Source organism: Pagrus major, chromosome 4, assembly GCF_040436345.1.
Source record: "Pagrus major chromosome 4, Pma_NU_1.0".
Classification (NCBI taxonomy): domain Eukaryota; kingdom Metazoa; phylum Chordata; class Actinopteri; order Spariformes; family Sparidae; genus Pagrus; species Pagrus major.
The window spans coordinates 35,745,425-35,768,159 of record NC_133218.1 but is presented as its reverse complement, the minus strand read 5'-3'; the positions used below and the strand labels follow the sequence as shown (position 1 = coordinate 35,768,159).

Here is a 22,735-nt window from a genome sequence, read left to right as displayed (position 1 = left end):
AACTTCATTCTTCATCTTGAAGGCAAATATTGTACTTTTTCTCACTAATAAGATTTATATACTAGTTATTTTTCAGAGCCGAATGACTGCATGTTAAAATTTTCCTATTTTATCCACAATTAACACGATATCTTTAGTTTTACCCCAGTATGACTTTTGGGTACTTTATACAACACTGGCGTTACACAAATATTAACTCGCCAAAACGCACACAATGCCAATTTCTATGTAATGTTGCTTTAAAGACTAAAATGTCAAACTTAAAATGTTAGATTTTAGTTTTCTTAAAAAAAATCTTCAACTCATTTCAAAAGCTGGCTTCCTTTATAATATTTACTGATTTAACTTATGAATATAAATTGAATTAGTAATGTAAATGTATTTGCATAAATCCTGTTCGTTATTATTTAATATTTAATTATAAATAAACCACAGAATAAACCAACACACACATATCAGTTATATTTATGCATAAACACATTTCTATTCCTATTGCTTTATGTTTTGTTAATATTGCCTTTTATTATGCACATTATTTGTTTATTAAAATTAAAAAATATTGATCCTTTATCCTCCCTGCTTCAACTGACCGCTGGGTGTCAGTCTGCTTAACATAAACACGACACAGCCTATTTATAGATAATAATAATAAGGAAACACATGATAATTATTCAGCTATAACTCAAGCCTGTCTGTTAGATAAGCAGAGTGTGTGTGTGTGTGTGTGTGTGTGTGTGCGTGCGTGCGTGCGTGCGTGTGTGTGTGACAGTAGGTAGGAGGTGGAGAGGGAGTGAAAGCGAGAAAGACGAGCAGAACAAGACGCAGCATGCACGGTGGAGCTGAGCTGCAACTTTGTGCCTCGTCTCCACTGTTGGACTCACCGCGAGCTTTTTCTCCCCCCAGTCACTGAAAAATATGACTTCCGGACTCAACACGAGAGTTTTCTGCAGCTGAATCTTTTTTTTTTTTTTAATTCTCAGTTCTGGCACGAGATTAATCAAATCCACAAGCTGTCCGAAGATGAGCGCGTCTGCAGGCACCGGGGTGTTCGTGCTCTCCCTGATGTCCATCCCCATCTGCTATCTGTTCAACTCCCTCATCTACAGCAACAGGTGAGTGACAGCAGGTCAGCTCTTTTCTCAGCTGCAGCTGCCATCATTTGAAAAAGTCATATTTCTATCCAACATTGTATTTTACTCCACATTCAGTGCTGAAGCTTTCTTCTTCGCTGGCTGCACAACAGTCCTCATCCTGGCCATCTCAGGCCACTTTATGCTGAAGAAGAAGGCTCCAGTAGATCCTCTTTTCTATGGTATGAATCCAGCAAATGTTTCTTGTTCTGTCTGACTTTTAAAATATAAAAAAAACCATCAGCATATTGACGCTCTGTGGAGGTCATTGTCTGTGTGTGAGGTGTTTTATTTATAGCATCTTGAGGAGTTGAATATTATACAGTACAATATTAATGAGGTTATAATACAAACACTCGTCCATAACTGAATAAACAAGCTGAAAATAAGCTCCCCAGAACACTGCTTGAAGCTAGAAAGGTGGCAGGGTCCGCCACAAATAAACATTTGTCCTTTAAGGTCAGTTTGATGAAAACTAAGAGTTTTTTTATTGTTTTTTTTAATGCATAAAGAATTAGAATGAAGATCTTTCTCTGTTTCCCCAGAACGACATAGTGCACCTTTAAAGACTGATATGAAGCACATGTTTGCATTGAGGTGTGAACTGTTTTTTGTCACCGAGCTGAAACAAATTCAAATGTAATCATCTGTCTGTGCAGTGTACGCAGCGTACGCCTTCCTCAGTGTGGTGAATCTGATCATCGGGCTGGAGCAGGACAACATCGTGGATGGATTTGTGACGTTTTACCTCAGAGTGGCAAGTGTTGTGTTGTGTTGTGTTGTGTTGTGTTGTGTTGTGTTGTTAGGCCTGTTTGGGAGTCGTCTGTATGAGCCTGCAGACGTTTCAACTGATCAGTCCACCCTGTGTTTCAGGCAGATCCACATATCAATACGGCACACGGGCACATGATCTCCTACTGGGATGGCTGTGTGCACTATCTCATGTATCTGCTCATGATTGCTGCGATTACTTGGGGGTAAGAGCTTCACGTCTGTCTGTCTGTCTGTCTGTCTGTCTGAGTCATAATGTGTTCATCTGGCTGTGACAATGGCAGTGTTGCGTGGTCTGCACAGGGACAGTTACAGAGCCATTGGACTCTACTGGGTGGGATCCTTTCTCATGCGTGCCGTAGTCTACATTCTTGGGAATGCTGTGGGTAAGTACACTAAAAATAACGTGATGCTTATAGATGGCTGGTGTGGTGTAGCCCCTGTAACCCCCTGCACATACTTCCCCTGAGAATGGTCCAAACTTTCACGTTTGTTTTTTATCTCAACTACACACCTGGTAAAGCAGTTGAAACGGTTTCTCTGATAGTTCCTGCTACAATATGTGTCTCCAGAAATATACAAATGTGGGCCAGGGGCATAAAGTGGGATGACACCAACTTAAAACAAATGAAGGCCAGGGCTGTAAAGTGGGGTGCCCATGGCCCATTTCCTTCTTCCTACCTCCCTACATCTGGCCCCCTTTCTTGGACATTACCCATCTTCAATCCCTGCCTTCATTTTGATCTCAGCTACACACCTGAAAAGTTTGGTGACTGTTCTTGCACGGATGTGACGCTGTCATGCTGACAATAATCTATCCACAGACAGATAGACAGACAGACACCAGACAGACAGACACCAGACAGACAGACAGACAGACACCAGACAGCTAAAAAGATGCACATTTTGCTGTATATTCTGCTACTTTTGGTGTTTTGGTTGGTGTCTTTCCAGCAGTCAGCGTGATGTTATCTTGCTCTGTGTTTTCTCAGGGAAATATGGGACCCACGTCAATCCTCTTTTCCTCCTCCACATGCTGTACATCTCACTGTCTGTCTGGGCCTGTTTCCGTATCTTCAGCCAGCCGTCCTCACGGGACGTTCAGCCGACGGTAAGTCATAAGAATAAAGAATATTACTTAAGTGTTATATATATATATTATTATACATCAGGAAATGCAAAGTGTGCAGAGCAAATTTTTTTGTAACTACATCTTCCATCCAACAATCTACACATGGTTCAGTATTAAAGATATATGTTGTCTTCTTTTTAGACCTGGTGAAATTTTTAATGTTTAATGTTTAAAGTATCTGATATTAAATGTACTTGAGGATCAAAAGTACAAGTAAAAGTAAATCATACATATATTTACATGTTTGTATGTATATACATCAGCATTTTTTGATTATTAGAAGTTGTTTTGTTTTTTTGTTTTGTTTTTTAAAATCGGATCAATGATAAATTAAACTGATTTAAAAATGTTCTACTTCGGCTCTGATGCAACATGCAATCTGCAGAGTAGCTAAAGTTATCGAAGTACAGTACTTGAGTACATATACAGCCAGAAATACCAACTTCAACTGAACCTCTTGTCGGTGCTTTTTCTCAGAACACACTTGAGGCTGAAAGAAGAAGTTTACTCCACAGACCTCAGGACCTTCTGTTCATTATCTGCCTCATCCCTGCTTTTGCTTTCTGCGTCTTCAGAGGCCTGGTAAGACGCATGAAGGTGTTCAACCACCCAAAGATCACACAGAATATTTTTCTTTATGAGTGTTTGTGTTTTAGATTGTTCTGGACTGCTCCAGCCAATGGTGTCAGGACTACACACGGCAGTATGAGCCTTACCTGAAAGACCCTTCAGCCTATCCTAAAGTACAGGTAAGTCATCGGAGTTTGAAACACCAAACTTTGTTTGTTTAACGCTGTCATTACACAAGACCCTGAGGCAGTAAACTGTGTCCATGTCTGTCAGATGCTGGTGAGCATGCTGTACTCTGGACCGTACTACATCATGGCTCTCTATGGGCTGATGGTCCCAGGATGCGAGTGGATGCCAGACCTCACACTTGTACACTCAGGAGCTCTGGCACAGGTACGTCCTGCTGGTTATTCCTCGAAGAACGAAACCTTTTGTTTTCACTTAATCTGGCAGCATCGACGCACTGTATGTTCAGGCTGAAGGTGAATCCTGCCGGTCTTCACCTCAACAAGTCCAACAAAACTAATTGTCAAAGTGAGGCAGCCCAGTTTTAATTCATGCTGCGTTCATGTCGTTACAGAGTTGTTGTAATGAAGAGCTTCCAACAAAAGCGTTCACATCAACATCCAAGTCGTAATTTTGACAGGGAAAAGTCGGACCTTTCTGAAAGTCCCCAATTTTTCCAATTTGGTGCTTCGTAATACAGAAGAATCAGAACCAGAATCGTGTTTTATTGTTTCAGTATGTTTTCACATACAAGGAATGTGGTTTGGGTTGTCATTTCAAACAATAAACATAAAAATTAATACAAAAGATAAAAGCAGTTCTTTAAGTCAAGGAATAATTATAATAGTTGTAGAAACAACAATAATAATAATAATGACAGTAAAAGCAGTAAATAAAAACAGTCTTTTAAGTAATTTAAAAATATTGGAAGGCAAAAAAAACACCTGTTTGAGACATTCCTCAGGATAAAGGGAAATGCTGGTATTTTTTAAACTTGGGCCGACAGGATATTTACATGTTTTTGTGTCTAAATGATTCATTTTTACCAAAAGTGTTTGGAATCAGTCTGGTGAATCACCTCAGCTGGAAATCCAGGAATCATAAGACATAAAGACAAAAATAGTTAAAGCATGTATTTTTCATGTATATCGGTTATTATGCCATCATATTTAAACTAGTAAAACAAACCTATACATGATACTTTTAATTCTACAAGATATTAACAAGATGCAGAGAAGACAACATCGAACTCAGCTGTACAACCTGTTTTATAGCTGAAACAATTGTCAAGGTCAATCATCAGACCTTGTAGTTTAGGTTTTAATCATTTACAGTCACACAAAGTTTTCCTTGTAAAGGAATTCTGTGCAAAATCTTTCCTTTTCCCACATGACGTCATCGTTCCTGATAGATAAGTCAATGCCAGACCGCCAGTGTTTATGTGGCCCAGTCAAGGCCGTTCTCCTCGATTGGTTTCAGGCTGGTTTCTGTTTAAGTGATTCTTCTTCGGTGCAGTCAAACACCAGCGGCTCTGCATGAACACATATCGTCTGCACCAGCTCTTTATATCTGTTTACATCTAAAGATGGAAACTGTCAGGAGTGGTGAGAGCAGGTTGAGCGGCAGTCACATCTCAACAACACAAAGCAGCCATTGTGTTCGAGCTGCAGGCTGACGCGTCACTCAGCGGCGGGGATCAGGGCAGAAGCTGACTTCAGACCAAGAGGAATGGTGGTATTGGTGGTATTCGCCTAAATGTCAGCTGTTCAGCCGGACTATAAATAGGAAGGCTGATGCTCTGACAGCCGTGGTTGCTATGAGACACGTCATGTGTCTTTTCTCAGTGACTTTCGATGAGCCAGTAATTGGCAGGTATGTTAGTTTGAAAAATATTTGTGGATGAGCGGCAGAATCAGTCTCTTAAAAGAATAATCCACTCTGAAACAACTGGACCCTGAGTTTATGTTGCTGTTTTGTGTTTTATTTAAATCAATCCTCTGTGTGTGCTGTAAAATTTAAACAATGTGCTGTCATGGACGAGAATGAAAGAGATTTGAAAGATTACTAAAAAGGAATGTAATACAGCAAGTAATTAGGATTTGGTATCAGATGATTTACTTCTGACACTTTAGCAGTGATGCAAATATACAAAGAAAAATCTGTCTGTAGAGAAGAGACAAAGATAGAAAACTCCCCATAAAGGGATAAAAGCAAACATTGTTCCTGTCAGTGTGAATATACTCGTCATCACTGTCTGCTTCACCTCACAGGCCCAGTTCTCTCATATCGGTGCGTCTCTCCACACACGGACGCCGTTCTCCTACAGAGTGCCTGCCGACAGCCAGCCTGTCTTCCTGCTGGTCAATCTCCTGTACGCTGTGGTGCCTCAGGCTCTGTGCTACCGCTGCCGCTCACGGCCCGCCTTCTTCCTCAGGCCAACGCTGGATAAGAAGACTGAATGACAGAGAGTGCCAGGAATTTCAAGGATGCCTGAGTAAAAAGGCTGAAGTACCTGTAAAGTGCTGCTCTGTGTTTGCATTTATTAGCAGTTGCTATTTTTGGGAGAGAGAGCTGCTCTGAGGTCAGTGGGGATGTAAGACGACATGACAAAATACTCCAGTGCTGAACAGAGTTTGTGTCATTAATGTTCTGCTGCGTATATTACAAACATGAACATAAATAAAATGTGTGCTCGTGTGAAGTGACAGCAAGCGAAGGAAGGCACACACGGTGTCACAGTACAGATGCCCTACTGCTTTAAGACTGATGTATGGGAGTCAGGTTACTGAACACTGCTTATTTTTCTTATATCTTTCCTACTTTTTTTTTTTGGTTACAAAATCTGCTTTCTTGTTGACACTGAGGTTTCTGTGCTTTGCCTTTTTTGGCAATGGGCTGTCAAATAAAGAATATATTCACGTGTCTCTGTTTATTATGTTATAAAGTTTATTTATACGATTGAGAGATGGATAAATATTCAGTGATTTAAAGGCTTTGGTAACCAAAAATAGTTTGCTAGTCATGCTGAAATAGTACGAGATTAGTTTTGGTGCAGTTCCCACAGATTTTATTTTTTAACTTTAAAAGGAATTTGAATTTCATTGAGGCTGGTATTGTAAGCTTCACAGGTTCATACTGGATAAGTTTAAGTTGGGAGTAAATGATGCATTAACATTAATAAATGTTTTAAACTACATTTGTTAAACATGAAACAAGTGGAAGAGGCTTTGCTGTGTTTATATTTAATAACGTTCTAATTATTACATTAAATGTTTCACATAAAAGCAGGATTGGAAAGCTTTAAGAGATTGCTATAAACTGAGAAGGGCTGTCACAATATCAGACATTCACTACACGATCATCGTGGCAAAATTAATTCACAATAGCAATATTATTGTAATATCTATCGAAACTTTAAAAGAAATGCTAGCAATCAAATGAATCTTTGTTTACTGTGTGTTTTGTCTCTTTTCTGGCAAATAAGTGATTCAAAATATGAGTGCAGGGAGAAATAGAGGGTTTGTAACCATAACTGTAACAAAAAAACAATGTACAAGAAGAAGGACTACTCTTAACTACTCAATTCCTTGTAAAAAGAAGAAAGCAAAAGATGCACAGAGCCGAACATCAGTGCTTGATTGTTCTATCGATATTATTATATGTCTATTACTAACAAGATATCAAAATTTATGTTTCAATATCACGGTTATTGTGAATATATCGTGATGTGTTGTGACACCTCTAAAACTAAGCTTATGATTATTTTGTAAGATTAGAATAGGATTATTTTTTCTAGTCATTTTTTTTCACTGTACATTGTACAGTACACATTGTGTATTTATATGAACCAAAACAAAAATTTATTTATTCTCTAAAGTTATCAAGTTGAATTTTTAATAAGAAATAATTAATTTTAATTTTAATTATTTCTAATAATAAATAATTGCAATTTTATTTTTTTATTATTACTATTGTTATTTTTTATTCTAATTTTATTTTTAATCAGGGTTTTAAACGGAAACTTGGAAAGTTCAGCTTCCGGTTTAAACCGGAAGTACTTTGTATTCTCTCTTCTTCTTCTTCTTCTTCTTCTTCTTCTTCTTCTTCTTCTTCTTCTTCTTCTTCTTCTTCTTCTTCTTCTTCTTCTTCTTCTTCTTCTTCTTCTTCTTCTTCTTCTTCTTCTGCGGCTCCTTAGCCTCAACAGCCCCGCATGCAGCTAGCTAACGTTTACAACAAGCAGGAATTAATCGTTTATATCAGCAGTCTGACAAACCAAATCCACTTCGGAAATAATTCAGCTGGGCAGCGGTTGAGAAGAAATACCTACAGCTAAAATATGTTGGCGTGCTAACTTTAGCTGCGCATGCTAACTCACTAGCTACCGTCAGCTATCGTTAGCTATCATGGCAGCACCAGGTCCTCCACATGTTTCTGCTCCGGTGCTAAGGTCTGTTTCTCTCTTTTAAATCATGTTGAGATTACTTGATACTCTACTCATGTCTGGGTGGTGAACCACATTAACATGGGACAAAGTATAAACGCCGTTATGAAGTCAGTGCAGCTAATAGTCCTGGCGTAGCTACTAGCTAACTGCAAGCTAACTTTGTTTAATGTCAAACTTGAGTTACCATTCATGTTAAAGTTGTGTCGTTATTACAGAAATCTGTTTTAACGTTCTGGTAATTTCGAGACCTTATACAGTGAGTGTTAGACGTTACCTTGCAGGATTGCCCCAGTAACACTACCCAGTGACACATTCAAAGCCAAACGGAAAGCTAATTGAACAAATTATTATTATAGTAGCTACTGTGTTACTGTCATAAGACCTGAATCAGCACATCTCAAATACAGACTGATTGAGCATTATAAGCTGTTTAAGGGTTCACTGCATCTACTACAGGACTGCATTAGATAACACCAGATCACAGTTTCCTAAAGATTTGACTGTCATACCTGTCTTTGGATGACATTTTATCAACCAGTAACAATATTAGAGCAGCCACTTTGAATGTTTGAGCTTATTCACTGAGGATTTTGTGACTTGTCTTAGTAAGAAGTCCACTGGAGGGACAAATAACAGCAAAGATTGTAATGCAACGACTGATACTGTCATGAGTTACACCTTTGTTTAACAGGTTAAAGAGTCTTTTGTAGAAAAAAAAACGCAACTCAACTTCAGTTGTATTACAGTGCACTACACTAGTGTTTCTTCTCTGTCACTGATCTGATTATTGTTTTAAATCTTTTTGCACTTTAGTCAAAAGCAACGCAGGGCTGCCCAGAGGAAAGACAGAAGAAAACGGAAACGCCAAGCTCTCGCCCAAGCCAGAGAATGTGGTACGAAGACAGCTGTCACGTTGGTGTTGTTGTCAGATGTCATACCTCCGCCGTTCTTTCTACAGATCAGATATCAACATGTTGGTGTCGTTCCTGGAACATCATAACTAAAGCTGCTGTAAGCGTTGTGGTTGTTTTAGCCAACTACCTGTCTGATTGCCGTTAGCAATCCCCTCCCTCCTCTCTATGTCACCACACTTGCACAACTCCTTTCTTTTTTCGAAGCAGTGTCTCTTTGCCTCTTTCTTTTCTTCAATCGTTTATCTTCACTTGGCCTAGGAGTGCTGGAATTGGTAGCTTTCCCTCTTCTGTCATTGCTGATGTAGGCACCATAACAGGAGGATCCTGCTCTCTGCGTCTTCTCCAAGCAGACAGGACCACCTCTTAAAGTGAGCTGGAGCTGGAGGAGGAGATGCATAGGTTACTGACCAAACACTATAGCAGTGATTACTGAGCTGTTTAACACTTATTTTAATAAGAAAATAACACTTACAGCAGCTTTAATGTTGATCTAGGACCATCATCGCAACTGACCGACCACATTTTTGTAATGTCAGAAGAGAAAGTGGGAGAAAGATCGTCAAAATACACACATCAGAGAAGAGTCCTGAACTCAAACCACAGCAGCTTGCCCAAAATGTGGCCGTTGTTACTTTCTCGTAATCATAAGAATTGATGGTCCTGGATCAAAAATGAACGAATGATAATAAATAATGAATTATGATGTTCTGGGAACATCACCAACACGGCGATATCAGATAGAACTTAGCTGCACCAGACTAACCACAACATTAACTCTGTTACAGGTTCAAATAATGGAGCAAGCTGCACACCTGAAGAAGAAATAAAGGACGAAGAAGATGAGGATAATGATTTTGCTGAGGCAGAAAGGTAGTTAATACTAATGCCACTCTGCTGACCTTTAGCTGCACATTCAGTGATAGACAGCACAGAAACCTTTGATTGTGGAGTTTTTATTAATGTGTGTTCCTCTGTGTTCTCAGACTGCGGCTACATGAGGAGTGGCTGGAAAAAGAGCGGCTCGCTCAGGAGGAGTTCAGGCTGAAGTTTGAGAGGGAGGAAGCTGCGCGGAAAAGAAAAGAGGAGGAGGAGGTAAGGGAGCATGTCAAATTCAAGAAACCATATTCTCCTTAAAATGTTGATATTGACAGACTTTATGTCATTTTGTGTTCGCAGCGGATGATAAAGGAGGAATGGGAAGCCCAGCAGAAGAGAGAACAAGAAGAAAAAGAGCAGAAGCAGCAGGAGAAGCAAGGCAGAGAGGTGAAACGAGCCCGAGCAGGATAGAAACAAAGAGAAATATATCCTCTTCTACTTAATCATAAGATTCAGATCATCTTAAGTTAAACAGATCAAACCAGCTAAGTGTTGCATGTGTGAGTTGTGTTATTTTCTTTGTACATGATTCTTTTAAAAAAATTTCCTTGACTGAGCGGCACCAAGCAACCATCCAACTCCTTAACTAAGGACACACACAAAGAGAAAAACCCTTCAGCTCTCACAACAAGGACGTATCTTTTACTTTGTGTGAAATTGTTTTTTTTTTTAAACAAAAGTCGAGAATTGTTCAATGCCAGTCCTTCTGATTGCGGTCTTAACACACAGTAACAGAGACGCTGCAGTATGTTGACCTCTACACTTTTTCACCAGCCGTGTCTTTACACCATTTGTAGGAGGCTGTTCAGAAAATGTTGGATGAAGCTGAAAACCAGGTATAAACACGCATGAATGTCACGTTACACACATGTATGTAGACTGATCATCACGACTTCACACTCAATATGATACATGGGCAAAAAACTGTCAATGTGCATTATTTGTTTAGAGGGGCTCTGTGGGAGCTTCTGTGGTGTGCTGGAAGCCGACTGTTCGTTTATGTTAGTCGATCCATTTCTGAACTAATGTTAGCTTGTGTTGCTCTGTTGGCGGAGCGGAGAGAGCCACGGAGACGAGGAAGGTCGCATTTTTCACGTCATGCTACAATCAGCTCACGTATGGCCAAAAAAAAAAAGATTATTACTTGTAACATAGAGCCCCTTTAATGAAAAATTTAGTTCGGAGTCAGTTTCACACGTTGAAGCAAGTTAAATACAAATCTCAGGTGTGTAACAGTTTATTAGATGTAATGTAGGTGCTAACTACAAACTAAACTCATTACGTCATAACAAAGTTATGTGTTGAAAACTTGTATGTTGAAGTAAACGCGTGTAACACTGTGATCCGACCCTCTCACTGAAGTTACACAGTGCAGAAACAAGTGAATGGTGTCTCTGTCACAGGTAAAAGGTTACATAATGTTGCTTTAATGGGTATATTACTCAGTTTAATGTATAAACACTGTATAATAGAGTGCTGTTAAACCTCACACTTAAAGAACACATCACATTGTAGGTGTGCGATTGGATTTTGTTATAATCACAGTTTATTATTACATTATACAACTATGCATTAAGTCATAAATGAGGTTTTAATCCACTGTATCAGTGCTTTGTACACACACTATGTGCCTGTCTTAGTGTGTACACACACTAAGACAGGCACGTTTGATACCCAAAAAAATATCTTTTAAAAACCTTCCAGGAAACCAAAAGTAAACATGCACAGACTGATTAGATTAGATAACATTATATCGCATATTCATATTTTTAAATACAGCTGCGCCTCAGGAACAAAAAGTTTGAAAACCACTGCGATAAGCAGATCACTTACTTCTTGTTGCTTATCAGAAATATCAAAGTTATGTTTGCACTAATGTAGAAATATTGTCTCTGTTACATTGTTTATCCACCAGAGAGCACTGAGATACTAATCAAAAATGCTTCCTTATTTGTTTGAAGGCAATAAACTACTTATCATTTTATCAAATATCAAATGTCAATACTGGCTCTGGCCTGATTGTTCCTTGCCTGTGCATTGATAATATTTAAAGCAACATTATGTAAGTTTTTACCTTAAAATATCAGCTTCAGAATCATGTTGAGGGTTCAGTGTCTTGTAACAGGGTGAATGTGTCTCTATCACTTGTTTCTGCACTGTTAAGACTTGAGTTTTGTTTTGTTAGGATTTGTATTCGTGACACCGGTGTTGCACTCACAAACTGTGGGGGCTCTAAATGCCCATTTCTACACAACGTTGCTTTAACCTGTGCAATTCTGTTTAGTCCTATCAAGAGTGGCTTACCGTGGCCGAAGCACTAGAACATTACAGAAAAAGCTTGCAAAAGTGTTTAGTCCATGATGAGTCTTGACCATTTAAAAGACTAAAATCAAAGAGGTTCATGAAACAATTAGAAACATCTCTTAACTTTTCAGAGAGTATATACGCTTCTGTTCATGTTCTTAGTTGCAGCTGGATAACGGAGGGCCGTGGATGAATCCTGAGGCTCCTCTGAAGGAGAACTCTGAGAACTTTGGGACAGAGCGCGACGTAGCCAACTGTCCGTTCTTCCTTAAGACTGGAGCGTGTCGATTTGGAGACAGGTACTGTTTGTTTTTTATGATGTGACTCTTTAGGTTACCTTCATAAACACACTGGATGCATTAAAGGATGTCTTTGCATGTCCTCCTCTCTTCTGTCTTTGTGAGTCCAGATGTTCTCGGAAGCACGCTTATCCCACAGCCAGCCCGACTCTGATGATCCGTGGTATGTTTAAAACGTTCGGCATGGAGGAGTCACGGCGCGATGACTACGACACCGACGCTTGGTTAGAGCACAGCGAGGAGGATCTGCAGGAGTCTTTCCTCGACTTCTACCACGACGTCCTGCCAGAGTTTAAGAGCATCGGCCGGGTGGTGCAGTTCAAGGTAAGATGAGATACATGTATCAATGTACCTGAAAGACAGTCAGCTTTCTGAAGTTATTTCTTATTTAGGTATGTGGACACTAAAAGCACCAACAGTGAAATAAAATGATTGTGAAAAATCATCATTACGGCGTAAGAATAAAATACTGAAGTCAGCGAGAGTATAACGAGCCTCAGACGTCACTGTTGAGGAAAACATTCACTGGATGGATGATTGTTACCACTGAAAACATGTTTAGTTTCATCTCTACCTTTTCTTTTTCTTTTAGGTCAGCTGCAACTACGAACCACACCTGAGAGGAAACGTTTACGTTCAGTTTGACACGTAAGCCTTTACTACACATCCTCACACCAAAGCTTTTTCTCAAATAAATAAACCGTACGATGATTGAAGTTTTAGATGAAACTCTTCATTCTTTGTCCTCGTGTCTCTGTGTGGTCTGTCCAGAGAGGAGCAGTGTAAAGAGGCCTTGTTCAAGTTCAACGGGAGGTGGTACGCAGGCCGGCAGCTTCACTGTGAGATCTGTCCTGTAACACGTTGGAAGAACGCCATATGTGGTGAGTAACTAGTTCATACTGATATGAGAGCACTTTCACCTGGTGACATTTCAGTGTATTTACCCTCCTGCTCTATTTGCCTCTCCTCTCTCAGGATTGTTTGACAGACAGAGGTGCCCCAAAGGGAAGCACTGCAACTTCCTGCATGTCTTTCGAAACCCTGGCAATGAATTCTGGGAGGCCGACAGGGATCTGTCGCCAGACCGCAGCATCAGGGGGAGCCGCAGAGGCGGGTGGCATTCAGAGCGAGACAGAGACCGATCGAGGAGGCAACGTCACTGCAGCAGAAGCCCACCGAGGTCTGAGAGGTCTGAGAGGTCTGAGAGGTCCCACAGCAGACGAGACGGCGACAGGCAGAGGAGCAGGAGCCGAGAGAGGAGGGCGTCCCAACAGCACCGAGAGGACAAATGGTCGTCCAGGTCCAGACACAGTGACAGAAGGAACGACTGGTATCTGAGCAGAAGTAGAGACCGGTCGAGGAGTAGGAGTAGAGACAGAGAGCCAGACAGGCTGAGCAACAGGAGCAGAGATAAAGACAGGTACAGGAGTAGAAGTGAAGAGAGAGACAGCAGAGACAAAGACACAGACGCTCACAGGAAAGTGAGAGAAAGGTCCAGAAGCTCGAGCAGAGAGGAGGAAAGAAACAAGCGCAGCAGAGAGAGGAGCCCGGATAAAAATGAGAAATCCCCGAATGATGTAACCAACAGACACAAACGCCACAAACAGTCCAAGAAGAGCAAGAAGAAGAGCAAGAAGAAGCATAAGAGGAAGAGCCATCTGCCCGAAGAGACGACCTCAACTGGAGAGTCGGAGAAGGAGGAAGAGACGGCGGAGAATCTCAGAGCAGCAAGTCCCAGTCAGGAGATGAACTCGGAGCATATTCAGAAAAACAATGACCTGGATGAGAGTCAGTGTGTCGACAGCGAGAAGAAGTTCAGTCCTGAGGCGGAAATTGAACAATCTAACACAGAAATAGAAAGTGAACCTGCTGAGAAACAAGACACGAGTCCCTCTTAAGCCGCTTTTCCACCACGCAGTCCAATTCAGACGCATTGAGCGCTTATTTTTACATTTTCCTTTGTCGCAGCTAGTTTTTTCATGTCCTTAATCAGCGCTCTGATGTGGGATTTCTTCTAGTTTATCAGCAGTCTTTTGTCTTGCTGACTGCATGTTTTTTTTTCTTGTTGAAATAAACAAACACATACCGAGAGGGAGGAACACGAAATAGCGTGTATAGTGATGGTGAATGAGGAAAAGTTAGTCAGTTGTCCATGACAGTAACGTACAGTACAGGTTACAGTGTGTTCAGCTTCTCAAGACAAAGAAAAGTCTGCTCTGTTGTGTGACAAGCTGGAAACAGGACGGTCTATACTGGAAACTCAAATCAATTGAGGGCTTAGCTACATGTTTCAAAGTGTGTGCTGGAAACAAGGCTTTAACTTGTAAAGTTAAAAAGTCTGTAAATTGGATCTGGCTTTTACCTGTATGTACATTTGTGAATATTTAGCTTTTGTAAAATGGTTGATGTTGCTTTAACACTTGATCACCTGGAGCTGTGGCACTACGTGGTTACTGTCGCTGAGTAAAACCAACATAAAACACAAGATAAACAAATGGGTTTTTCTGTTTTTAATACATTTATTGTTAATAACTTTCAAATATCAGAAAAGAAAAAGTTGGCAAATGTGTTGGCAGTGTTAAATACAAAAGTCATTTCAAATCAAAGATGAACTCGTTTCATAATTACTGAATGTTCAACAAAAAAAACAAACACTTTGTGGTTTTAAGAATGCAGTTAAAAATGTGACTGAATACAGTTTTGGGATGAGGATCAATTCATTACCTGTTGGCTTGTTGACAAGGTAAACAAGCAGACAGTAATGAGTACTGATGATGTACCCTGATATGTGTGCTTCATCTTCTTCTGTTCCTACTCCATAAAGAAGCTCAGGATCGACCTGTCTTCATATGGATAATGACGTTTTACTGGTGTACTGTGGCCAAATAACCCTCAAGTTTCCATTAAACATCCTACATCCCTTTTCTGCCATGTCAGGCTTTCCGTAGACACCATAGAGAAGGTAAAACACAGTGTTCTTTGGTCAAATGTTAGTAAGCCAAACTATAATAATACATAAAATAGTGTTTCTCTTTTATTTATTAGGGACACTATCTTATCCTGACCTAAGAGTAAAAGAGACACCGACCTAAGATTTATCTCCAGAGGCCTTTACGAACTTCAATGTGAAACAAATGTTTGTCAGGAAAATAAGTCAATTGCAGGAAATATTAAGACAACAGAACGACAACTTTAACACGCAAGACACTTAATTACACAAAAACAGCTCATGTTCATCAAAGGTAAACAATAAGTCTTGAAAAACAAATGGAATTGATGAATTTGTGGAGGAGGATGACCAAACACAAATGGACTGACATCAACACTGATACTGATCAGGCGTAATTGTTTTAATTTCACTGAATTGTTGGGTCGATTGAACCCGTGTGTAAGTGATTGTAACAGTGCAGTGATTCCCACAAAAGCACGAGCTGCAGTTGGTGCCGCTCACGGGGAGTTACCATCACACCTGAGCCACGGAGATGAGAACTGCCTGGATCGTTTGAAAAATAAATACAAAGATTATCTTGAAACTGGCAAAAGACGAGGTTTATGCTTTGGAATGCTTCACGCTGATTACACAGTGTCATGGCTGTAGAATAATGACATCATCTGCATTTACATAAACCTCACGTTCACCAGGCTAATTTGTCTGCAACCCGGGAATAAAATCTCCAGGGAAAATGGAAGTCTGACAGTTTCATGTCTCCGTTATAGATGTTATACTCGTTTTGTTCTGAATTGTCTTTGCAACAGGCGCCAACAAATAATACTGCTTGGAAACAGAAATCCAGGTAATTCAGCAACACTTCCTGTTTGAGAGTATTTCTGCAGTCTTAAAAGGTTGCAAAAAATCTGTCTGCTGCACAAAAATTAAGATTGTTAACCTGTAGTACCTCTCCTCATCCAAAAATAACATCTTCATGCTCAACTTACACGTGAACCAGGGCTGCACGATACTGGAAAAATACTGACATTGATATTTTGTTTTCTGTGATATATGCTGCGATATATATTTTAAAAAAACATACAGGTATTTTCACTCTAGAATGATTGGAGTGATTTTGTAGCAGAGCTTTGTTGTCCTGCAACAACAATTGTGCACGTGCGTATCGTGATGTCGATGCTGAAGCGAGATGTCGTGCAGCCGTAACGTGAAAGCAAACTTAAAACATCATTAGTTATACTGTTATATGTTGATGGTCCTTTCCAGTATGTTTTTACTCGTCATGTCAATTTGAAAAACAAGTTATAAACCTTTTTTTTTTCTTGTGCAGCAGACAGAATTTATTTTTCGTTAACTCCACCAAGGAGGTTTTGTGTTTTCACTCGTGTCTGTTTGTTGGTTGGTTTGTCAGCAGGATTACATAAAACTACTGAACAGATTTCCACAAAACTTGGATGGAGGATGGGTGTCGGCCCAGAATAGATCACAATAACTTTTGGTGCGGATCCAGGAATTGTTTTTCTCACTTTAACATTTCGAGATATGGCGTTTTTTTTTGTGTTTTTTTTACATTTTCGTTTGTTTCTCAGGGAATAACGCATGGATCTTGATGTAGAAAAATCAGGTGGCTTGTCTCTATGAGTGAGTACAAACGGGGACTGTTGGTCCTTCCGGATTCTTGATTTTTGACTCCACATGATGGTAACACACGAGAAGCACCAACTGAAGCTACAACAGCACCATAGAGAGTCAAACCTTTACATCAAACAGCACATACAGCTCTGCAATCGGTGATGAAGGATGATCTTAACATGACGCTGCAGTTTCATGTCGTCGCTACATTGTACTCTGTGGAGTTTAAAGAAGTTCTCGGGGGGGGGGGGGGCTAATACTGCAGAATACAGCTTGTACATAGGAGACACATTAAAACCACACTTGGCACCACATTAAAAGGACATTACAGGATAGTACAGTTATACAGTACATAGGTGGTGATTATATACATACAACACTGACACCGTGAAAAGACAGGATAGAGGCGGGGGAGGTTGCCAGGTCTGCGAGGCGGGAGGATTTATGTCAGCCCAATTTCTTCTAAAACGCTCCGTGGTGCCTCGGCCTCCTGCAGATAAACACAAGAAGAAAAACAAACTGTCGTACTGTCGGTTTGTTCATCTGTCACACATTTAGTACCCCTCCGAATCATAATTAATAGTACATGAGTCATAAATGTGTGACGGGAACAGGAGGCCCTTCACTGCTGCGTGCTGTTATTACAACAGAGCTGCACACTTGGTTATAAATAATTCACTGAGCACTGATGCCGTCGACTGCGGATGACTACAGCGAGACAGTAATGCGGACATGCAGGACGGTGCGCTGACACAGAGGACAGAGAGAGGTATTAATCAGGAGCCGCAGGCTTAAAATAAACAGGTGACGGCAGGTGTAGACGGCCGCAAGGTGAAAGAAGCAATCCATCAACATCTTTACCCTCCTGACGGTGTAACGTTAGCGTCGCTGAGTGAGATTCATTCTAACACCACGATAGAGCTTCAACTAGGGAGGAACCACACGGATTTACTCAGCTGATACTGATAATTACCTGCTTCTCATGGCTGACACAGATAAGATAACCAATAATTATTTATATTAATAATATTTTTTGTGTTTTAAAGTGAAGCTTCAAACCTTTAGTTTATGCACATCTGAGTGTAAGATATTTATTTGACGTTGCTTTAAAATATGGTTTTGAACCAAGGACGTCTCATTTTGCTAAATGCCCGTTGCCTCGACTCCTCGTGTGTTTTCCACACCTCCTCCGCTCACATCTCAGGGAGGAGGGACTAAGACGAGAGGAGAGAAAGAATCAAAGGATGTACAAACCGAGAAATGAAGAGGGGAAGGGTACGATACAGAAGAGTTTGGTGGAAATGCACCTCCTTCACGTGAAAATCTGTAAATTTGATCTGATAACTTCAATATCCCTTACTCAATAACCCTCATTATCTCCATCGGCATTGGCCCTAAAGATCCAGTATCAGTCGGGCTTTAGTGCCTAACGCCATCTACTGTTTGGGAGTGTGTGTAGATGCTTTACTTTTCATCAAATAAAGTAATCTGGCTATAATTTCATTATTGACCAATTGATTATATATATTTGCCATTATCTAGTTAATCTGTGACAATTCTCATAATCGATGACTCTGTTCAAATATCTTTTTTTCCCCACAAAAATGCCATAAATTTGCTTCTTTTCATAACTGAGTAAAGAGTCCTTCCACTCCAGCTCCTCTTGACCCTCACAGTTAACGTCATGTATTTTCTTGGGACCTTGCAGAATCCTGTAGCTGTACTCTGAATACTTTTCAGTTATGAATCATTGAAGTTCAGCCCTCAGAGCTAAATTTCAACATTTTTCTTTGATATTCTTTGAATGTGTATTCTTGCTTATTTTTCTGGATTGGGTTGAAATTTATCCTGAACATCCAAGAAACGATTTACAAATATTTGCTGCGGGATGTTTACAGGAATCAAATTAATAAAGCAAGTATGTTTCATTTTCAAAAACATCTAACTCCACTAGTTTTCACTTGCAGACAAATTTATCTCAGCTTTTATCTCATGTGACTGTAAGATTGTAACGTGATTTCTTTTGTGAGAAAATCAATGACATGACCTGGGAAAAGTACTGAATTCTGGATGAGTTGGCATCGAATGACCCTGAAGTAAATATCTTTGGGATTTGGACTGTTAGAGCAAAACAAGTTATTTAAAGACCTTGAGTCAGAAGCTTGAGACAGGCATTTTTCCTAATTGTCTGACATTTCACAGACCACTGAAATCATTGGCAGTAAAAATATTATTTAGCTGTTGCCCTGCTCCAGGTACTGTCCAGCTGACACGATGGTCCATCTCTCTAATGGGTTCAGCGACCTGATGAGAAAGAAACATGCGTACCTCCTGCAGCAGGTCGGCCTGCTCGATGGCCTTCAGCACGTTCTTCTTGGACGTCTCCTGGGCCTCTCCGCCCAGCAGGAACTCATCCAGGATGAAGTAGGCCTTCTCAAAGTTGAAGATAATATCCAACTCGCACACCTGTGAAGCCACAACACAAACAGCAGCAGATCAGAGATCCTGTCCTGACTGAAAACACTGTGTCTTTTCCCCTCACGCCATCAATCAGCGGGTTACATGTGAGGTATTTGAGACTCACGCTTCCAAAATATTTGTCCAGCAGCTCTACGTATCTGTGGATGATCTCCAGAGTGATGAGCTCGTTATCCTGATCCTCCACTGCACAGCAGAAATACAGACTTGCATATCTGAAACATAAAGAAGGCAGAACGTGGATTAACAAGGCAGCGATGTGACAGACGTTGGTGCCTTTCTGAGCAGAAATGCAACACTCAGATCTTCACGTGTACAGGAAGAAAGTACAAAAAAGCAAACATTACTTCTCTATCGTTAATTTTCTGTGGAGATACCTGTAAATGCCAAAAATAAGGAACAAGTGTATCTTGAATGTTTTATGGCTCTGTTTTTATGATGACATTATTGTGTACCTTGGCATTAAAAAAAAACAATAAAACCATCTGATTATGAATCTCGGAAAGCAAAAACGGAACAGCGTCACCTTTACAATAAAGCTGTTTTTATTATCTATTCAACGGTTTGAGTCACAACGATCTGATGAATCAGCTTCTTAAATGTGAAAGTTTTTCTGGTTTCTTTCCTCTGTGACAGTAAACTGAATATATGGGCTGTGGACAAAAAACAAGACATTTGAGGACGATATCTTTGGGAAACACCGATCAACATTTAAGATTAATCAAAAATAATCATTAGTTGCAGCCCTGCTTTACACAGATACTATTTATTGCAGGGACATTGAATTGGATTGTACCAAATAAACAGGTAACTCAGTGTATTTTGTCATGATGCAATAAAACACTTCTTCCAGTACTGCAGCACTGTCCGACTGTCTCCTGGCTGTTTGTCTTTGTTTATTAGTTTTTTGTTTTACTGAAAACATGAAAATGTGTCCTTTGTATTTTTGACTCAGCACTCATTAGCCGGGACAAATCAGGCGCTCTGTGTATATTCGTATCATTGTCCTCCATTGTTTGGCAGTGTCTGTCAGAGAGGGGGTGTTTCTGGCTTTCATAACACACCAGAAGGTGAAGTCTAAATGCCAGAAATCTCAGCGCTCGACAAAATAATCACTGATTCACTGTTTCTCATGAAAAACGCCAACAAGCTTCGGCAGATACACAAATGATGTAACAAACATTAACACGTCCGATTACTAACATCATCCTATGACTCTGTGGCTTAAGCAGTTGTAAGTGCAGCCTGTTTAGACCAGAATGAAATGTTTAAAAGTTTAACAAAATCTTAAAAGTCCTCTGGCTATCTAACAGTCCTCATCAACAAAGAGAGTCCATCTGCACAGTCTCTACAACCAACCTGTAATCATGTGACCAAGCTTAGGTCACATTATAACAATCAAATCATGACAGCTGAGCAAACTCAGGTCTGGTGATGAAGATGAAAACCCAGACATTATGATTTCATCTTTAAGAAGGGTGTAAATAAAGTCTTTTCACATCAATTTGGGATCTCAGCGCTTCAAGAGACTTGGACTATGCTGACTGAGCTGTATTGTACCATTTTATGTCCCCTGCTGTTTCGCTGTGAAGCTCCAGAAATGTCTTGTGGGCTACGAAACTTCACCTGACCATCCACAGGCAAAGGGGTGAGTAGATAAACGGTGACACAGGTGTCCTATGGCGGGCTCAAGGAGGACAGAAACCAGAAGGGCAAACGCTCGCTTGATCTTGACTTTCGGTATGAATACAGACTGTGAAAGTTTGGGGGTTTTGGGGGGGACTGTCGGCTGATTTACTTTGAGTTGACTGACTGAATGATTTAAATGATCTCTGTGAAGCCAGCTGCTGCTGTTCAGATGCGAGTTTCATAACAGGTCAAAGATTAGGGAAGTAAGGACACTGAATACAACCAGGGAGATTCACGCTTGTGACATATGGCAAGAAAAAGGTCTGATGAGGTGACGCTTCCCTCCTGCATGTGTGTCCAACTTCTCTCACCTCTTGTACACGATCTTGAGGTCTCTCCACTCCAGGAAGCTGCACATCTTGGGCTTCCTGGCCAGTATGGTCTGGACCAGATCTCTGGAGATCTTCTTCCTCTCCTTGTCAGACAGAGGCACGTACCACTTCTGTAACCGCAGCTTTCCCTGCCGGCTGAACAGCAGCATGAACTGCATCTGCGGGAGGAAGTTCAGCTGTAAGTTTAACCCACGACTGAGACGAGACACACATTAACTTTTAGTGTTTTGGGAGGAGAATGCACTCAAAGAATAATTCATGACAAGACGCAGGTGTTGACAGTGAGTGATCAGCAGTCATGTGACATCTTTGAATATTATTTTCCGTGACAAGAAAGTTAATTCCGTACATCTGATGGAAAAATGGGCGAGCACGACCTCGCTATCTGGTTCAAACGTGTCTTACCTTTTAGTTAATTTTACGTCCGGGAGGGTTTTCACACAAACTTGCGTTAGCTCATGTTAGCTAACTGTGCTAAATCGCCACATATTAACATCAACAACACGTTTTGTGCCTATTTGCGCCCCCCTCCTGCGACGCTTAGCTAGCTACAGCAGAAAGCAGAAGTCAACACGACTCTTTACCTTCGAGCAGGTCTTCGATTTAGTCACTTGGACGACCGGTAACTTCAGTAAATTCAAGCGAAACACATCACCGAAGATGTTTCTGTGTCTGTTAGCTTGTTAGCTTGTTAGCCAGCTTCAGGCTAAACTGCCAGCAGGACGGCGGTTGCTGGTGAGACAGCGGCGCCGTGATTGGCCGAGAAATCCACAGCGAAGGAATTTGATTGGCTGGAACGTCCCGTTATTCGTGACGTCGTTCCTAGTATGCAGCTATGGCTTCCTGTTTGTAGTAAAAAACAGTAATAATATTACTTTTATAGGGCGTTTTAAGACGTTTTTAGACCTCTGACTCAAGTAAAAGTAGCGGACTGGAGTGAAGAAATACTCGGTTGCCTCTTACCTGAGTAAAAGTACAAAAATATAAATATAAAAGCATACTTAAAGTAGCAAAAGTACAAGTAGTAATGTCTCTGCATGGATCATTTCAGTGTTATATTACAGAGGTGAAGTGTCATGTTGGATATTGGACAGACATTCGCTCCGGAGACACCCAGCGGCGTCTCTTCCGCAGTTTCCCCCAGTGTTGGCAGCAGGAGGACGGATAGCTGCCTCCCAGAACCCCCCGCTGCGCCGGAGGCTGACTTAGGG

General features: G+C 40.6%; 3 protein-coding genes across 5 annotated transcripts; 2 read left to right on the top strand and 1 right to left on the bottom strand.

Annotated features, from left to right (window-relative positions):
* Window positions 1–550: 550 nt before the first annotated feature.
* LOC140994582 (transmembrane 6 superfamily member 1-like) lies at window positions 551–6,531 on the top strand. 3 transcript variants are annotated; one of them, XM_073464293.1, is made up of 10 exons: window positions 551–1,112; window positions 1,209–1,312; window positions 1,790–1,891; window positions 2,008–2,107; window positions 2,205–2,287; window positions 2,894–3,012; window positions 3,511–3,615; window positions 3,690–3,782; window positions 3,877–3,996; window positions 5,880–6,531. In XM_073464293.1, exons 1-10 carry the CDS (start codon window positions 1,021–1,023, stop codon window positions 6,069–6,071), a joined length of 1,110 nt encoding a protein of 369 aa, XP_073320394.1. In that variant the 5' UTR covers window positions 551–1,020; the 3' UTR covers window positions 6,072–6,531. The 3 variants fall into 3 exon arrangements, with proteins under 3 accessions (XP_073320394.1, XP_073320395.1, XP_073320396.1); XM_073464294.1 differs by lacking the exons at window positions 551–1,112; window positions 1,209–1,312 and having other exon boundaries at window positions 1,813–1,887; XM_073464295.1 differs by lacking the exons at window positions 551–1,112; window positions 1,209–1,312; window positions 1,790–1,891; window positions 2,205–2,287 and having other exon boundaries at window positions 2,025–2,107.
* A 1,274-nt stretch (window positions 6,532–7,805) lies between these two features.
* Window positions 7,806–14,941, top strand: LOC140995267 (U2 small nuclear ribonucleoprotein auxiliary factor 35 kDa subunit-related protein 2-like). The gene is made up of 11 exons (XM_073465244.1): window positions 7,806–8,056; window positions 8,867–8,946; window positions 9,753–9,837; window positions 9,951–10,059; window positions 10,144–10,230; window positions 10,641–10,679; window positions 12,310–12,446; window positions 12,557–12,770; window positions 13,039–13,094; window positions 13,218–13,327; window positions 13,422–14,941. The coding sequence occupies exons 1-11, from the start codon at window positions 8,013–8,015 to the stop codon at window positions 14,342–14,344; spliced, it is 1,884 nt and encodes a 627-aa protein (XP_073321345.1). The 5' UTR covers window positions 7,806–8,012; the 3' UTR covers window positions 14,345–14,941.
* Window positions 14,942–22,270, bottom strand: ap1s2 (adaptor related protein complex 1 subunit sigma 2). Its single transcript, XM_073465246.1, has 5 exons — window positions 22,109–22,270; window positions 21,504–21,682; window positions 19,610–19,718; window positions 19,354–19,491; window positions 14,942–17,515 (listed from the first exon to the last, which is right to left on the bottom strand). Exons 2-5 carry the CDS (start codon window positions 21,680–21,682, stop codon window positions 17,468–17,470), a joined length of 474 nt encoding a protein of 157 aa, XP_073321347.1. The 5' UTR covers window positions 22,109–22,270; the 3' UTR covers window positions 14,942–17,467.
* Window positions 22,271–22,735: the final 465 nt, after the last annotated feature.

Excerpts from the sequence above, each read along its gene's own strand:
- LOC140995267 (XM_073465244.1), top strand. The coding sequence starts at position 8,013 with ATGGCAGCACCAGGTCCTCCACATGTTTCTGCTCCGGTGCTAAG. Across the intron at positions 10,231-10,640 it reads AGGAGAAGCAAGGCAGAGAG|GAGGCTGTTCAGAAAATGTT; the intron begins GTGAAACGAGCC and ends CACCATTTGTAG. Across the intron at positions 10,680-12,309 it reads TGGATGAAGCTGAAAACCAG|TTGCAGCTGGATAACGGAGG; the intron begins GTATAAACACGC and ends TCATGTTCTTAG.
- LOC140994582 (XM_073464293.1), top strand. The coding sequence starts at position 1,021 with ATGAGCGCGTCTGCAGGCACCGGGGTGTTCGTGCTCTCCCTGATGTCC. Across the intron at positions 2,288-2,893 it reads CATTCTTGGGAATGCTGTGG|GGAAATATGGGACCCACGTC; the intron begins GTAAGTACACTA and ends GTGTTTTCTCAG. Across the intron at positions 3,783-3,876 it reads CAGCCTATCCTAAAGTACAG|ATGCTGGTGAGCATGCTGTA; the intron begins GTAAGTCATCGG and ends CATGTCTGTCAG.
- ap1s2 (XM_073465246.1), bottom strand. The coding sequence starts at position 21,682 with ATGCAGTTCATGCTGCTGTTCAGCCGGCAGGGAAAGCTGCGGTTACAG. Across the intron at positions 19,719-21,503 it reads CTCAAGATCGTGTACAAGAG|ATATGCAAGTCTGTATTTCT; the intron begins GTGAGAGAAGTT and ends TTTATGTTTCAG. Across the intron at positions 19,492-19,609 it reads TGGACAAATATTTTGGAAGC|GTGTGCGAGTTGGATATTAT; the intron begins GTGAGTCTCAAA and ends GTGGCTTCACAG.